This window comes from Centroberyx affinis, unplaced genomic scaffold, assembly GCF_046629955.1.
Source record: "Centroberyx affinis isolate AG114_WGS23_722 - 3 ecotype Tasmania unplaced genomic scaffold, CSIRO-AGI_Caff_v1 ptg000129l_1, whole genome shotgun sequence".
NCBI lineage: Eukaryota > Metazoa > Chordata > Actinopteri > Beryciformes > Berycidae > Centroberyx > Centroberyx affinis.
The window spans coordinates 167,037-184,673 of NW_027278829.1; the positions used below are offsets into that span (position 1 = coordinate 167,037).

At 43.0% G+C, this 17,637-nt stretch overlaps 2 protein-coding genes across 2 annotated transcripts; one reads left to right on the plus strand and one right to left on the minus strand.

Annotated features, from left to right (window-relative positions):
• Positions 1 to 212: 212 nt before the first annotated feature.
• On the plus strand, positions 213 to 16,068 carry agbl5 (AGBL carboxypeptidase 5). The gene is made up of 17 exons (XM_071529867.1): positions 213 to 257; positions 1,947 to 2,240; positions 2,435 to 2,606; positions 2,863 to 3,029; positions 3,544 to 3,721; positions 3,993 to 4,171; positions 4,987 to 5,518; positions 5,726 to 5,895; positions 6,390 to 6,525; positions 6,834 to 7,051; positions 7,373 to 7,572; positions 8,560 to 8,736; positions 13,104 to 13,246; positions 13,368 to 13,420; positions 13,718 to 13,911; positions 14,639 to 14,769; positions 14,876 to 16,068. Exons 2-17 carry the CDS (start codon positions 2,026 to 2,028, stop codon positions 14,951 to 14,953), a joined length of 2,943 nt encoding a protein of 980 aa, XP_071385968.1. The 5' UTR covers positions 213 to 257; positions 1,947 to 2,025; the 3' UTR covers positions 14,954 to 16,068.
• A 100-nt stretch (positions 16,069 to 16,168) lies between these two features.
• ost4 (oligosaccharyltransferase complex subunit 4 (non-catalytic)) lies at positions 16,169 to 17,190 on the minus strand. Its single transcript, XM_071529869.1, has 2 exons — positions 17,042 to 17,190; positions 16,169 to 16,297 (listed from the first exon to the last, which is right to left on the minus strand). Exon 1 carries the CDS (start codon positions 17,188 to 17,190, stop codon positions 17,077 to 17,079), a length of 114 nt encoding a protein of 37 aa, XP_071385970.1. The 3' UTR covers positions 16,169 to 16,297; positions 17,042 to 17,076.
• Between the last annotated feature and the right edge of the window lie 447 nt (positions 17,191 to 17,637).

Genomic DNA, 17,637 nt, shown 5'->3' on the forward strand with positions numbered 1-17,637 from the left:
GTTGATTTCCCGTTATGTTTACCGCTTGTATTGACACACACACAGTTCCACAATTCGTGACGCCAAGTGGGGGATATTGGAACCCGTAAAAATCCCGCACATCCTGTCTCTAAGATGTTGACTAGAACGTTTTTTCCTCATTCAGTCAATTGTTTTTACTGAAAATCCGATATGACGTGAATGCGGCATAAAGAGCTACGGTTTAAGGATCGAGAAGGACGCGAAAACAAAAATGGACATCGATCGAAAGTAGCCAAGTAAGACTGATTATTCGTCGTCTTATTTGTAAGACATTGGTGCAGCTAGCATTTAGTGACACAACTAGCGACAAACATCCGTGCATCCGCTCAATACTGTGTCGTTTCGAGCATCAGCTGCTAGCTTGATAGCTAGCCTAGTAACGTTTGCTAACTTGACGTTACTATGTATCTAACGTTATAGCGTAGTGTTATGACATTGACCACTAAGGCTAGTAAAATAGCGTTTGTTAGCTAACGTTAGCTAACCTGTTATCAAACCATTGTTCGTTGTTGTAACTCCAGCTGATAGCTGCTACAGCAATTCTCCTAATTCCGTAGATTCCTCAGCTAGCCATATAATGGATGTCATTGCTTGTGTTATCGGTCCTAAAGTCAAACAGCTGGGCCGGTGTGTTGTCAATCGTACCCTGATTTAGCAAGTACAATTGTTATAGTACCTCTGCGCCAGCAATAGTGCTTAATGGCACAATACAAAATGTGGAGTTTGGCTGTAATTGATACATTTTTTGCAAGTGATTTATGAGAGAGCTGTGGTGCTGCTTGCGCTGTGGCAGCCTGAACGGCCTCAGGATGTCGCTGCAAGTCCTTGTATTTAATTGCATCTTGAGTCAGAACGCGAGCAATGTAAAAACCTAGGAGGTAGTGATGGAAAGACCGATTCTTGTAAATAACTCGATTCTTTTGGGCTTCCATTGATCACAACTTTAGAAGTAATGCTAAATAGCTAATAGTATAAGGTCAGCTTAAATTAAACCGAGGCTAACTTAACTTTTCTTTGCTTTTTCATTAGGCTTGGTCAAGTCCAGTCTTAAATAATAATACATCTGAGAAACAATGTCTACCGTCATGAATAATTCGCAGCTATACAAAAAAACTTGTCTCATATAACAAGTGGAAATGGGCTAAATGCTTATTGACTGAAATACAGAATTGGCTCATTAAAGAGTAACTAAACCCCCACCTAAATCTGTGGTGAAGCCTGACACCTAATGGTGAAAAGTAGGGTACTGAACTGGTCATCTGCTATTGGCTGGCCTTTGGTGCCAGGTAAGGTCATCTTCTATAGAGTACAACAGTGGTGACATCACCTCGCCCTAAAGGCCAGCCAATTTTGTTATGACTGTGGTTGCAGATAACAACTGTCTTTGTGTCTTTGTGTTTTGTGTTTAAAATTGCAGTCAAACTGCAGGCACTGAACCGAAATTTAGATTTACCTCCTTTGGCCAAGTGAGTTGACTTGTTCACTTTATAGTATCATTCAAATGAATGATGTATTTGTGAATTGACCCATCACTACTTGAAGGAAATGTTGACCAAAAATGGTGTGACAAGAAGCGGCTGGTCAAAAATAGATTTTGATGTGATACCTCAATCATTGTACGTTGCTTTGGATGAGCGTTAGCTAAACCTTGTAGCACTCCCTCGTAGCACCTATGTCCTGTTGGACCAGAACTTAGCTTGTTGCACTGTCTCGTAGCACCTTTGTCCTGTTGGACCAGAACTTAGTTCTATACCACTTACTCTCGTTGTTCTCTCCTATCTAGAAACTTGCTTGTGTTGTATGCAAATCTCATGTGTAAGTCGCTTTGGATAAAAGCGTCTGCCAAATGTGAAATTGTAATTGTAATTGTAATTGTAAATGGCCAAAATGTAAATGTAGGTGTTTGTTGTCTGTTTCCATAACAGGCTGTCTGTGTCAGACTGCTGGCTGGCATTTAGCCAAGGACCTGAAGGGAAAGAGGTGAAGAGGCCAAAGCCCAGAATCATGGAGGCTCGGTTTGGCAATGTGGTGTTCAGCTCCAGCTTCGACTCAGGGAACCTGGCACGTGTGGAGAAGGTGGAGAGGGGAAACTCCTGCCCTCCTGCCGACACGCCCTCCACTGGGAGTGCCCCCTCAGGGCCTAACCTCACCCCTGACTATGAGTTCAATGTATGGACGCAGCCAGATTGTGCTGGGACAGAACAGGAGAACGGAAACAGGTAGCTGGCAGCTCTCCTTTGCTTGAGGCTGCCATTTTACACCCTTGCTACTAAGCATTTTGTGTCATTCATATGGGTGCAGGAAATGGTGTGAGCAATGGTACCTCATAGATAGTTGTCCGTTTGCTTGCTGCACAGCCTGTACACATAGCTCCATTGCTTATGGTGTCCCACATCATGTGTTTGTTTGTTAGGTCATGGTTTTACTTCAGTGTGCGGGGTGCAGTATCCGGGAAGATACTGAAGATCAATGTGATGAACATGAACAAACAGAGTAAGCTCTACAGCCAGGGCATGGCTCCCCTCGTACGCACTCTACCTGGCAAAACCCACTGGGAAAGGGTCCGGGACAGACCCACCTTTGAGGTATACACACACTCGGGCGGCTATTTGGAGGAGGGTGGGAGGAGGGCTAATCACCCACCACAGATACAGACACATATGCACACAAACATACACTGTGTCATGTGCTCAGTGATTTTACCTCATAACCACCACTTGTAGTAGTGGTAATTTTGGTCCTGGGACCCAGGTTTGCTCCTGGGCCCATTTCAGGATGATTTCCTTATTCCAGGACTTTTTTCTCTTATATGTCTTCTCCCTCTGTTATGTTGTTATCCAGATGGTGGATAACCAGTTTATCCTGTCATTCACCCACCGGCTGTTGGAGGTGCGAGGGGCGACCACCTACTTCTCCTTCTGCTACCCTTTTTCCTACAGTGAGAGCCAGGAAATGCTGCTGCAGCTGGACCAGAGCTACCCCAGAGCTGCTCAACTCAACCCCAGCAGGTAGAGCTGAACACACACACACACACACGCACACACACACACACACACACACAGTCTTACTTATGTCACTTTTGGGGTATTTACATAGACTTACATTCATTTCCTGGAGACTTACCCTAACCATAATCACTACTTGCCTAAACCTAACCCTTACCCTAACCCTAACCATAACCACTGACCCAAAAATCAGCTTTTTACCAATTGGGGACATGGCTTTTATCCCCAATTGCACAAGCCGTCCCCAATCAACTGGTCTTAAGTCTGGTTTGTGTCCCTGAAAGTGACTTAAGTCATACCCCCCCCCCCCCCCCACACACACACACACACACACACACACACACACACACACACACACACAAAGAACATGTTGTTTGGTACCATTTTGTTCATAAAATTATGTTACTTGCTACTACTCCGTCTGTCTATCTCTCTCTCTGTCTCCCTCGCTCTCTCGCTCTCCCCTCTCTCTTCCACTATTAACTTTCTCTCTCTCCAATTTCCATCCCCAACCCAGTGCACCGGGCAGTGTGTATTACCACAGGGAGCTGCTGTGCCACTCTCTGGATGGCAACAGGGTGGACCTGCTGACTGTGACCAACTGCAGTGGGATGCAAGAGGAGAGAGAGCCCCGCCTGCCCAAGCTGTTTCCTGACACCAATACTCCGCGACCTCACCGCTTCACCGGCAAAAGGGTATCGCTTGATCACAAACACCCAATCCCTAACTCTCCCCACTCTATCTTATCTGTCTGCTTATCTGCTTCCCCTTTCTCTCTGTCACATGTTTTTTTCCACCAAGTATTGCCTTTCGTAATGATTGACACCTTTATGTCTTTATAAGTGTTTGATAAGTAAGTACCAGCCTGTAAGTATATCAGTTATTATGAAAGTGATGTGGAATCTTTTAGCAATGCTCTCGGTGAAGCTGACTGAGTATTTGTGTGTGTGTTTGTGTTTTTTCCAGGTGTTTTTCCTCAGCAGTCGAGTGCACCCCGGGGAGACTCCCTCATCCTTTGTGTTTAATGGTTTCCTCAGCTTCATCTTGAGAAGGGACGACCCACGCGCTCACGCACTTAGAAACATGTTTGTCTTCAAGCTCATTCCCATGCTCAACCCAGATGGGGTGGTCCGCGGGCACTACAGGTATGACTAGCACGTGCACACGCATACACTATCCTCACAACAGCGTAAGCATCTTCTGGCTCTGGGATCAGTTAGCATCAGTACAGTCCAGACTCTTCTATTGGGATTGAATGGTTTGGATTATGCACTGCTTGTTTCTTGTAAGTTTTTGTGTTCTTATTTGTCCATGGCTGTTAAACAGAATTTTTCAGTATTTCTCAGTAATACTACAATGCTAGTAAACCAGGTAAACCAGGTTTTTTTATGAGCCCATAAAGAATGCCTAGTTATGGATTATTGATTATTTGCTAACTAAACCAATTGTAACTGGACAGCTAGTAAGATATCGTTCTAGCCCTCTCTTGTTTTTTTTTTTTTTCTCATGTATGTATACTTTGTTGAGAAAACAAATTGACTGCGCAGAAATGTGGGTAACTGCTACATAAACGTCACACCTTTTGAAAATGTTGTGTATTTAACATTACTGCTAGACCAATATTCACAATAAATTTGATGGTCAGACTGAAAGTGTTAAACCTGAAGCACACCATTCTGCTTGCTAGCCAGCAAGTACACTACTTAGTGGTTGTTATTAATGTTGCCATAGAAAACCAAGCTTAAGCATGGCACATAGCATGCTGAAGTTGGATCAAGTTCAGCTTCAATTGTGCGCATTATATAGTGTTTCTGAGAAGTGTTGGCTGTGCTCTGAAACTATCAGAACAGAAACAATGGGGAAGTGTGTGGTAAGGTTTCAGTTTCATTGTGAGTCGTGGTTAGTGTGATCATTTCCTAAGACTGTTATTGTTGTAGTAACGTCTCTCTCCGTTATGTAGGACTGACTCCAGGGGTGTGAACTTGAACAGACAGTACCTGAACCCCAGCCCTGAGCTGCACCCTTCCATCTATGCAGCCAAAACACTGTTGCTCTACCACCACTCACACAACCGCCTGCAGAACACACACTCCAGCACTCACGCTAACAGCCCAGCACACACCCACACGGTTCCCCTCAACGCCAAGCCCACCAATCAGCATCAAGCTCCTCCCCTCACTGCCCTTGAAGTCAGCCTGAACCAACGGAACGCAGAGAAGGACGCAAATCCTGCCCAGCCGGAGGTTCCCATGGTGACAGAGGAGAACGCCTGGGTCCCCACAGAGATGGGGAAGGGGGACCAGAACAGTTCGTCAAGCTCCTCAGAGACGGTGGCCCCAGTTACTGTAGAGGTGTCAGTCACACAAGAGGTGGAAGAGGAGCCAATCCCACCCCACGAAGGAGGTGTGGCCTATTATGTGGACTTGCATGGCCACGCCTCCAAACGGGGATGCTTCATGTATGGAAATAGCCTTCCCGACGAGAGCCAGCAGGTGAAAATTATTTTATTTATTTAGCCCCCCCCTTTGCTTCCATATTTCAGGAAAACCATCAAATTACATTCAGATGTCATTGTTTTTGGTTAGTCATGCTTTTAATAGTATCCTGGATTCAATGTTTGTTTTTCCCTATCTAGCAACCACAGTTGATGGGCTATTAATATCTTATAGCCCTGTGCGCTCTGCTTCCTCCCTCTGCAGGTAGAGAACATGCTGTATCCAAGGCTGATCGCCGTGAACTCTGCCCACTTTGATTTCCTGGGCTGTAACTTCTCAGAGAAGAACATGTACGCAAGGGACAAGAGGGATGGCCAGTCTAAAGAAGGCAGCGGGCGGGTGGCCATTCACAAGGCCATAGGGCTGCTGCACAGGTCAGAGAGCGGTGGATACACACCACAGATGAAGACAGTTCTTGTTCAATTTAGTCAATTCAAATAGCTTGTGGAAACCTTTTACCTATTTTCACCACCTTTTTTGAGTTTTGGAGAGTAAGCTTTTCAAGACTTCAGAGATGATTTTTTATGCCACTGTCATTCATGTATCTTTATTGTTTTATAGTGCATTTTGCAGTGCATGGTTTGGCTTGATCCCAAGGTCAAAACACAGTTTACATGGCAGTTAAAAAAATGTGCATGTAGTGTAAAAAAAGTGAGGGGAAAAACTGGATTACCAGGAAACGGATAAGGTTCAATCCATCACCAGCTAATGACCTGTAGGCAAAATTCAGATGTAATGATTTTTGTTTCAGTTATTGAATTGCTCTCTCAATTAATTCACTCAATTGGAAATAAAGTCTTATATTCTCTATTTCTCTCTATTAAACTTATTCCTATAATCATGCTTGTGTTGTCTGCTCTCCACCCAGCTATACTTTGGAGTGCAATTACAACACAGGAAGAACAATGAACACCATTCCACCTGCCTGCCATGACAACGGACGGGCAACACCCCCTCCACCTCCATCATTCCCCCCAAAATACACTCCAGAAATATTTGAACAGGTAGGAACACAAGTGCACTGCAAAGGATTGGTGTTCCTTCTCATTTAGTCAGAAATGTGATTTTTTGTTTTTTATCGGTTTCAAGATTGCAGGTTTTTTAGATACACACACTGATTTCCACATGAGCAGCTATTGACTCCCTGTCTAGTTTTATCAACTGCTGTTTATACATTACGGTATATTTTGTGATTATTTTTTTAAGTATTGTATTTTTGGTATATGTAATATATATTTTTTATTCTCTGTTTTCATTGTAAACGCTGTCTGTAAACTGAATTGAATTTAACTGTATTTTGCATGTGCGTCAGGTGGGGCGTGCCGTGGCCATCGCGGCCCTGGACATGGCAGAGTGTAACCCCTGGCCGCGGCTGGTGCTGTCAGAGCACAGCTGCCTGACGAACCTCCGAGCCTGGATCCTCAAACATGTCCGCAACACCAAGGGCCTGAACACACACATCCACGCTCACGCTCCGCCGCGAATACACCACAGCGGCAGCAAGGCGTCGCCACCAAAGAGCTTCAGCAAGTGAGTTCGCACACACAGACACATTATAGAATAGCCGTGTGTCCTGTTGAAATGTCCATGAGCAAGACACTGAATCTCGATCTAGATCTGCTCATGTATTGTAGGTTGCTCTGGATAAGACTGTATGCTAAATACAAATATATAAAATCCAATTCTTTCCTCTCAAAAGGATACCACAGCACTTGTGGTGATTTGTATAGAAAACACCTCTTTATTGACCCAAACAGCCACAAATGACCTCTTCTGTCCTCCTCTTTGCTATTCACAAATAACCTTTTCGAATGTGTGTTGCGTGTGTGTGTGTCTTGTTTTTCCGGGCAGCTCTCTGTCCAGCTCGGTGTCGGAGAACGCCCTGAGTCGCGTTCGCTCCAACAGCCACAGTAGCAGCAGTCAGACGCCCTCCCCGAAGATTCACACCTCCCCCAGCTTCACTTTTGGCTGCCCCCCACCCCGGACGCACACGCAGCACAACACGCACACCAGCGCCCGCGGAGGCAACAAGACACTCGGCCCAGTCAGGGGTAAGATGATCTGTCCTCCATCTGCCTCTGTCGCTGTCTTCTCTTGCATTTTCTGTCCCTTCTCTCCCTGGGTGTTCCTCCAGTCTCCTCCTGTTCTTTCTCTGTATCACACATCGTTTTTTTCTCTCTTTCTCACTATCCATCTGTCTTCTTGCTATTAGTATTGTTGTGAAAGCTGATGACTGCTTATGTTGGTGACTGTTGATGTTCTTTAGTGAAGCTAAGACCAGTATTGAAGCTAGATTATCTATGTGATAATTGACTACTGTGTCACTGTGGTGGTGATGTAACATCAGTCCAAGACCTGGGATTGGCTTGATTTTAGAGACATTAACGAATGCGTTCATATCTTGGGTGTCTCCAGCCTCTAACCTCAGCTTGACCCCTGCATGACCTTAGCATGGCCCCAGGGCCTCTACTTCTGCATGCATTTTGTTACCTTCAAAGTTAGCCCTGCCCTGACTGAAGATGAAAACTTAGGACCCATGGGTTACAGTCTTATTTTCTTCCCCGCCCCCCACATGACAAGAGCACTTGAATGGTTTAATGAGCCCTGTTTCAATGGTCCACGACTAAATTGCTAATTTGGGTAGAAAAAGGCTTGAAGCGTAACTCTATCCATTTTCAACCAGGACCCTATTTTCTCTATTTTTATCTTTTTCCACCATAAAGATTGATTCTGACCAAAATCTCATCAATTGGCTTTATTTAGAATTTACTTATGTCTTGTTAGCATGGCTGTGTATCTCTCCAGTACAGTCCTATTTGGTCAGTGGACCCTCCAAAACTCAATCCCAAAAGCACCCAAAGATTTTTCAACACATTGAGTTGAAGGGCAACTTGGACAGGTAGCTATGTGTGATTGTGTGTATGTGTGTGTGGTTGTGTGTGAATGCACTTCCCCTGCATGTGTCTGAGCTGGTGTGTGTGTGTCTGTGTTTGTGTATGTGTGTGTGCGTGTGTGTGTGTGTGCCTCTCTCTCTGTAGAAGCTAAGCCTCAGGAGAAGAGACGCCCCCCCCACCACCGCTCCGTCCTCCGGTCTCCTAGCAACAGCCACACACCCGCCCGCCCCCCACTCTCACCCCCTTCCTCCTCTTCGTCCTCGTCCTCCTCCGTCTGTGCAGCAGGCTCCTGTTCCCTGCCGCCCTCCGTCAGTATGACAGGTCTGTACTCCCTCCAGCCCCCCAGCCTCTCCACCCTGCTCCCCTCCCTGCAGGCACTGCCCCGCCCCGGGCTGCTCTCCAAACTGAGCCCCCTGCTCATCCAGGGTCTGCCGCCCCCGCAGGCCACCAACTCTCCAACTGGGCCCACCCAGGACTGAATAGAACCTACCGTATGTGTGCTTGGGCATGTGTTGATGTGTTGATGTGTGTGTGTACGTGTGTATTGAGTGAGTGTAAATGCTTTAAATTACTTGGAGTACCAGATGAGTGGGATTTGCCACATTGAACAATTATATAGAGAGCAGACAGAACAAAGTTTAGATTGTTTAAGTAGGATTCTGCAATTCACAACTTAATCTGAAACTCTCAATTGTCTTGGATGTAGTAAACCCCACCCGCCTGGTGTTCCAAGGAGATTAAATCAAGCGCTAACTAATACCTGGTCTGGTGTGCGTGTGCAGCTGAAAGATAATTGGTGCTAGCCCTAACTTTTTCTCAACTATTTTACATTCCTCTTTTTTTTCCTTTTGCCTTTTCACATAATCTGTGTAATTATATCTCTACAGTATCTATTCTGCACCTTAGGGTAAATAAATAAAAACACAATAAAACCATTGCCAACCTTGCGCTATCAAGCTTTGGATAACACACTACTGTAGAGATTTTGTGGGTTTATTTTCTGTACATAAAGCAGACTGGCCAGTGTGTGTGTTAGCCTAGCGAAGAGCGACAGACGCTGGGCTTCATAGCCTTCACTGTCTGGTAGCGCTAGCAGTATATAAGAATACTAGAAATACTATACTAATGGAATACACTCAGAACAAGCCTTCTTTTCAGTTTGTAGCCAAGTAATAAGCTAAGAAGAATTACTAAGTTACTGTGTAGATATTTGGTAAATAACATTTCTAATGGGATCAAACTGTTTCCTTGTGTTTTATCCTTGGTTTTTCTGTTCATGATCAGATCCCTGTTAACTTGAAGGAAGTGGCTTTGCTTTTGTCATGTTGTTCTTTCAATACTCTGTGAGTGAATGAGTGATCAATTGCATTCTGAATGCACTGTATATTTCATTTTTCTTTTTGAGAAAAGGGGTTTTCAGAATTGGCATACTGTGGCTTATAATATGTTTCTGTAAAATCTTTTAATGCACCTTCTGATATTTTGAGTTATTTATATTTTTCCAGTGTATTTTATTTTACTTTTACATGTTTATATATACAACAGTGCAAGGCAGAGGCCGCCAACAGCCTGCCAGTACACTCATATTTATAGCTAGTTTCATGGAGTAGGACTGAGCATACTCTGGATTTACTTGTTAGAGAATGAAAATCCTGTTCAAAAAAGGACCGCCGTTTTATTTTTGTATGTAAGCCAATGATTCATTTCTATTATTGACTCGTTTCATAGATGTGAAACCTGTATCATTCCAATGTCAGTCCAATCCTGGCTTCTGAAATTAGCTAATTTTGAAGGAGCGTCACGGCGACATCATGACGGTCATAGAATACTGCCAGAAACATGTGGATCATCAATGGCTTTAATCCTTATAAGGAAGGGGAAACCTTAGAGTTGCTGTGTAAAGAGTTTTGAATTTTGAAGTTGCAATACAAGCAATATAATCTAAAAATAATTAGTTTGGTTCAGTGTTCCAACAGTTTGACTAAGTTGGTGTTGGGTAGTGTTTATATATATATATATATATATATATATATATATATATATATATATATATATGTATATAGTATATATGTAGTGTTTATATATATATATATATATATACTGTGTATATATATATGTAAAGGAAAATGAAACTAAGGAAAACCCCAATGTCATGTTAGGTGTAAATAAAGTTCTGAGGTTTTTTTACCCACATATCTCTTCAGTAAACAGCTGAAGAAGCGGTTAAATTCCTCATTTATAATGTTGGTGATGTTCATTATTTATTCAAGCACATCTGTGTGTGTTTTCTAGTGTATATTGGGTGTATAGCAGTTCAAGGTGGATTTTTAGTAGTATCTGAACCACAAAGTTCATCATGGCAGGTATGTAGTAGGCTATAGATGGTTAAAGCTGATATATTCTGTGGTTAGCAGAGATGAGAAACTTTATCTCGTAATGTTCATTGAGTCTCAGTTGGACTACATATAGGCCTTGTGGAGTGTGATCATATGTGAGATTATAGTGTCTTGTCTATAATCTAGTTCACATGCTGTCATCCCAGTACTTGATGATAGTCTCCAGATCTATACGTCATAGAGATTTGATTGGCCTAAGCAGAGATTGTCTGTGTTTTAGGAGAGGAGGTACTGTGTCTGTGACCTGGAAAAGTTTATCTGACCAGTAGATAAACTAGCCCAGTCATTTCTGTGATAAATATAACATTCAGATATACAGTATCTGGCTCATGAGAGAAGTTTTAGAGTGAGCACATTCTCAATGGCCTTTCCTTGCTGTAGCTATCGTCTGTTCCAGTGCTGTGTGTCAGTGTAGCTATGGTGTGCCTTGCTCTGGTCTTTGTTGTAAACAGTAGGTGCTTGAGTCTCCAGCCATTCTCTTTGCTAGAGCAACTGGATTCCAGTGTGATCTGATGGTGGCTTCCCTCCCTTGCCTCCTCATCTCCTCTGTCCTTGAACCGGAGAAACTTATCCTCACAAGAGGCAATGAAGAAGTGAAAACAAAAGTGACTGAAAGTTCATTTCCAATTTACTGGGCATTTGAGTATACACGCCTAGAACAATATCAAGTTTAATGCCAGTTAAATGACTCAATTTTGGGACATAATATGACTACAGGTAATAATGTTTGGATTATGGATTAAAGGGGCATTAAGTAATTTATGACTTTTATTGACCTGTATCAGCGACCGAGGAATTGTGACATCAATAGGTCTAATTGACAGAAATACAGAATAAGAATGAATAAGCTAGCTAATTAGAGCAGAGATCAAACAGAAACTTCCTAGTGAAAAGGTAAAATGTCACATTGCAATATAATACTGCTTTGTTGTGTGCTTTTTTGGCTTGAAAAAGAAATGCATTGCGACGGCAGTTGCTCGCTCCTGGCATCGTCCTCCATCTTTGAGTAGTTCAAAATGTTCCAAAACAGAGAGTACGGGCCGGAAAGAGAGTTTTTGAAAGCTATAAACCTGATGAAGTAATCATTGAGTCATTGGTATTGATCAACAACCCTATCAACCCCCGCAGATATGGTTATTTTGTGCTGTGGGGCAGTAAAAATCTTACTTAATGCACCTTTAACATTTACTATGTTGATAGTTCTCATGTAGCCTCTGCTCACTGCATACACTGTAGTGGGGAGGGTGTAGTATGAGCTTTCAGTTCAGAACCAATGTCCCAATAACTATTCAGAGTGTAGTTTTAATCTGCTTTTGCACTGTGAACTTTGATGTCCTGTTTCCAGATAGTTTCAGTCCTAAAGCTTGTGGCTTCATTCAAAATGACAGGAAAAGCTTTGGGCAGAAACACATGCATATTCACATTCTCACTAGGTCTTTCTGCATTATATTCCTTATGAGAATTGTGCCGTTTCCTTCAACGTGGTGCTAAACTTCTATACCAGACTATGGTTATGTGTTTGTCTGTAACATCTTTACCAATATCACCCTCTTGAGTGTGTTGCTGTCTTTTACCCCCTCTCTGTTTAACCTCTTGAATAAAAACTATCCCTTTGTGGAGAAACTACCGTGTGTGGGTCCTCTACTCTCTGTTGACGCTGTGTGTGTATGTGTGTGTGTGTCCAATTAGTTTGTTTCAGATTATTTAGATTGTTTAGACACTCTACTGATAAATCCGTCTCTATCTCAAACAGTTATGTATGCTGCACTCTCAACAAAGTGAGCCATAATCCCTCTTTTTTTCAGCTTCTGTCTAGAGTGTAGTTGGTAACAGTCATGTCAAAGCTGCTTGGAAGGCAAATCTCTCAGCTAGTATTGGATGAGAAACCGTCAGTCAAACCACTAATGTATATCAGAGGAAGGGAAGGATCTGTTGTAGATACAGAACCATAGGTGCCACAGCTGTGTAACCACATGTTGCAGCGATCAGGAGATTAAAGTATCACAGCATTTTCAGCTCAGGCAGAAGATTTACACTGACGCCATGTATTGTAGGCACATGCACAGATGAGTAGGCACGTTATCTATAACACTGTACTGTTATGACCATTGATGCATCATCAGCAGTCAGTCAACAGCGCATTGCAGTTTCACAAATATTTCAATTTCCTTATTTTTTGTTTACTTGGATTAGGTGTCCCATCTCTGAATGATGTGTTATTCATCTGTCGCCCACTGTTTCTCCTCTCTTCCCCCTGTTCCTCGTTGTGATGTCACTTCCTCTGGTTGACAGGCCTCAGCTGCCCAGACCTTCAGGCCGGCGGACCCAGTTCAGTGGGTCGGTCCAGGAGGCTTTTCCCCATGCGGCCGGGGCGAGGGGGGAGAGGGGGGCGGAGTCTTACGTTCACTCATCACCCTGCAGAGGCGCACACAGAGGTTAGTTTACCTGGCTGAGAGCAAACCACCTTCAACTCATGTATTACCCCTTTGTTCTGCCATACACTGTATATTATAGACTTTAGTCCTAATCTCACTCTAGTCTCTCCATCTGTTGCAGACTGCTAAAAAAATGGGGCCCGATCACATCCTTTCCTCCATCGAATTCACCAAGTGAGTCAAATGTTTTGAGTGTGCTCTCTGTTATGGAGCTGTTTATAATCCCACAGGGAATATTTTGATGCAAAGGAAATGAGCAATATGGTCTGCAGCAAGGATGGGAATTGGCAAATCGGATGAAATCGATGTGGAAAGCACAATGCGCAATGAGGAAGAAAATTATGATGATGATGATGCATTGCCTCAGTTGTAGATTGTGAATCATGGCCTTTAGTCTTCTCCACACCCTGATTCATTAATGGGTGGTGAAAACGCTGATTTACACAATAACCTTTTCTGTTGCCTGCCCAGGTGTGAGCTGCAACCTCGGATGAGCCGCATCCCCATCCGGAGGGTGGGGTCAACAGAAACCCCTCCCACATATGACATGAACTCCTCCCCTTCCAGCAATAACCCCACTTCTTCTGGAGTCAAGGAGGAGTCGGCTACCATGAGGGTCTGGAAACTCATCAAACCTGGCCTCCGCCGACACCTGTCTCTGTCAGGCATGTGTACAAACTCACACAAGTTACTGACATATTACCTCCGTCTGGCCTAGAGAGAGTTATCTGACCTGTAGACAGGGATTCCACCATTCAAGATAGTCAGTGGAAAAAGTACTGGGGTAGTGAGATAAAATGAAATGCAAATGACTCATCTAATATAAGATGGATTTCACATGAACTTGAAGCAAGTTTCTGATTATATACCTTCTTTGTCCTCATTGTTAAAACAATCACACCAGCCAAAAAACAACTAATTTAACTTCTCAGCAAAGTCAGTTGTATTTAGGCGTACAGGTGAATATAGTCTTTATGCCCTAGAGGTAGATATACTGCATATAATGATGGATTGATCCCAAGCAGTAATTACAACACAATTTAGCCTTGATCACAGGGAGTCACAATTTTTTTATTTATTTTTTCTGTGAGCCATTGAATTTTTTTTTTTTATACAAAGTTTGTAAAACTACAAACTTACTTCTGGCTGCCCTTCGGTCCACTTGTTTTTTCCTTCGAAAATTCGACCACATTTCCTTGCTTTTCACTCTGATGCAGGCAATACACCTGAAATATTGATCCACAAATAAGTGCCACAGCATATAGAGAGCATGTGGGACTTTTGCCTTTGTTCAATAAGTTTCCAGTACTCTGCAGCTGATTGCTTTTTAAGTGACGCTTTTCCTAAACGCACAGTGCACCTATCCACAGCTCACGTGTTTTCTCTCTGCAGGTGTATCAGGAAAAGAGGGTCCCATACAGCTGGCCTCTAAAGCACTTATGAAGAGCACAGACAGGAGTTTACTATATAAAGGAGATGCTATCACAGAAACCACAACAGAGACTGAAGAAAAACTGCAACAGGTGAAAACAGATACACACACAGCATTAACTTAAACACAGACTGTACTCAACAAGAATACATCAAATGACTAAGACTTGACGAGGCTGTGCCTTGTTGTTTTCCAAGGTTGAAGGAAGTCCAGTGATCTCGCTGCCCGAGCCTGTGAATGTGTGTGAGACAGCGCCCCTGTGTGGAGAGGCGTAGGAACTGCACACCTGCTCTCTCAGGAACTGAGACGCCGGTCTACATGTCTGTTTGTGGCTGCTTACTGTGAGACTAAATGGCCATATTGTGATCAAAACCATTTAAAACTAGAAAATGTGATATTCAAGCTAGACAGGAAGATAAGGAGAGGATATTGTCATCACAAGAGGGCAAATTAGGGGCATGATACATGTACAAGTTTTTTTTTTTTTTTTTTACATTTATCCAGGTAGGGTTTCCTGGACATGCATGCTTTTTTTTCCAGCAGCACCCTGCTTCACATCATACAGCTGCTTGCATTCACACCTAGCAGCTGCCCGGTCTTCTACTGTTGGGCACTGAGCTACTCCACTGGAGCAGGTGGAGGTCAAGTGCCTTGCTCAACAACGCTAGGTGTTGAGGTAGGGGAGAGGAACACATTCACTTTCCCCATCTAGATTTTCCAAACCACAACAGATACTTGAAGTAGGGCCTATCTGGTCACAATCCTTTAACATTTCAGCTACAATCACCCACGTTGTACCTCTTGTTTGTGCTCTTTTAATTTTGGTGTCCTTTCCTTGTTTTTTCCCCTCAAAGTTGTGTTAAATGCACTCAGACCTATACTGTTTTGCACTGCTAAGTACCTGTTACTCCAGACGGCCAGACACTTTTCAGAGTAGAGGGCTGACCTTTATTCACACCGGTAAGCACCTTTAAAACTTTTTCCTCCCAGTTTAACTGATTTTTAAACTGCGGCTTTTTAAAAGAATGTGTGAGTTAATTGTGTATTTCCTCTACTTATTCCAGTGTGCTAAGAGCCTCTGCATAAATTGTATGCAGAGGCTCTATTTTCCCTGTCACACATTCCTTTGGAGCTTTATGCTCAACAGCACACCAATATAGCAACAGGTCCTTTATAACAATAAGATAAAAATATAAATATTTTCTGTCAGGCAAAGTGTGTTGCAAGCTTTCTTGTTGTGTTTGTCTTAATGTAATGAGCATATCGTTACACAATAAGTGGAATGGTTTTTACCAAATTACTGAGATACTGTGACTAAGATAATACTGTGTTTGAACTTGAAATAAACGTTCTGGTGTTACTGTGCTTCGTTTTTTTTTAAATGATTTTGCACATTGTAGCCCAATAAGGATGCATCTAGTGTGCATGCATAATATACATACTTAATTAACTTAATAAACGTAAATAATTTACTCATGCAGTGATGCAAATGGCATTCTCACATATTTTATTAGAAAAACACTCTTGTGCAAGCTTGACAACGTGGAAATTCATCTATAGGAAAGAGGACTGGGAGGAGGGGAATGTTGTCTCCAGGGTGGTGACACTCCTCCTCTCACCTGTGGAGGAGAATGGAAACAGTGTTAAAGAGGGTACAGGGTTCACAGAAGAGTGGGCAGCCATTATAAACCTTGGGAACAACGGTCCTATTTGTAGCTGAAAGTGCTACAGAGTATGTGTTGTTACAGCTATGTAAAGTCACCAATAAATATTCATGTGTGACCTTTCCACATTTTTTATTGATGTTCATAACGGAGTGTCAACTCAACAGTTGTGGATATTTAGGAGCAAGTCCACAGACCAAAAACACCATTACAGTCAAAAGAAGGTGTGTATTAAAGGTGATGGAAAAACAGAAATATACATGGAGAGAGCTGGAGCAGTGTGGTGGGTCTAGTAAACTGTGATGTGCCTGAGCCTCAGGGTGAGAATAAATTTACTCAGTTTGGGACCAAGACTGAAAAAGTTCAAGAACCCCTCAACTAGAGCATCAGTTTTCAACCATGTGCCATCATAACATAAAAGGATGCAGGTTTTCATTCCAACATAACACTACACCAGCCGATTTCGCTGATCAGCACACCTTCAACCAGAAGTGGAACTAGTTAGCGAAATCAGCTGCTGTGGTGTTTGGTTGAAATGAAAACCTGCAGACTTTAGGGTCAAGATGGCACAGAGTTGAGCTGAACGAGAGAACGGCAAATTGTCCTAAAAAATATCAAAGCGACGAACCACTTTGGATAGCCATCGCTCCCTATGAAGGCAAAGGCTTTAAATCAATCTGGTCCAGAGATTGCGCTCACCTCTCCACACATACTGGGGGGCATGGTGGGAATCTCTATTCCTGTTTCTTGGGGTTGTTGACTGCAACGTAGTGGTATAACACAACCAGTAGGAACAATGACACGCCAAGCATGTTGGCAAATATGGCCAGCTGCACGTCCGTCACCATTCTGCAAGGGATGAATTCACAAATCGTCATTGCCAATGAATAAATGGTAAGCCCTGAGGCTTGACAGGTGGACAGCCGAAAAATCAAAGTACTCTCTGGAAAAAGTGTCTCTGGAAAAACATTCTCTGGTTTCTTGCCATTAGACAGTTGGTGAATGGCTATCAGCCTGTTAGAGTACTGATTTTTACTGAGCCCACAATTGCTGCCAAGTAACTAACACTGCAGAAAAATGCAATGCTAAGTAAACTGGACAAAAAATCTGCAACAGCCTCTGCGCTGAGCACATACTTGCTAGCGCTAAATTAGCAAAGTAAGCTAGCTAGCTGGTAAGACTCACTAAATCGTGACAAACTATAACCTAACCATCACAATTGCAACGCTACATTTGACGTCTGAACAAAACTACAACACAAAACCCATTAAAAAGGCGGTTTATCCAACGTTAAC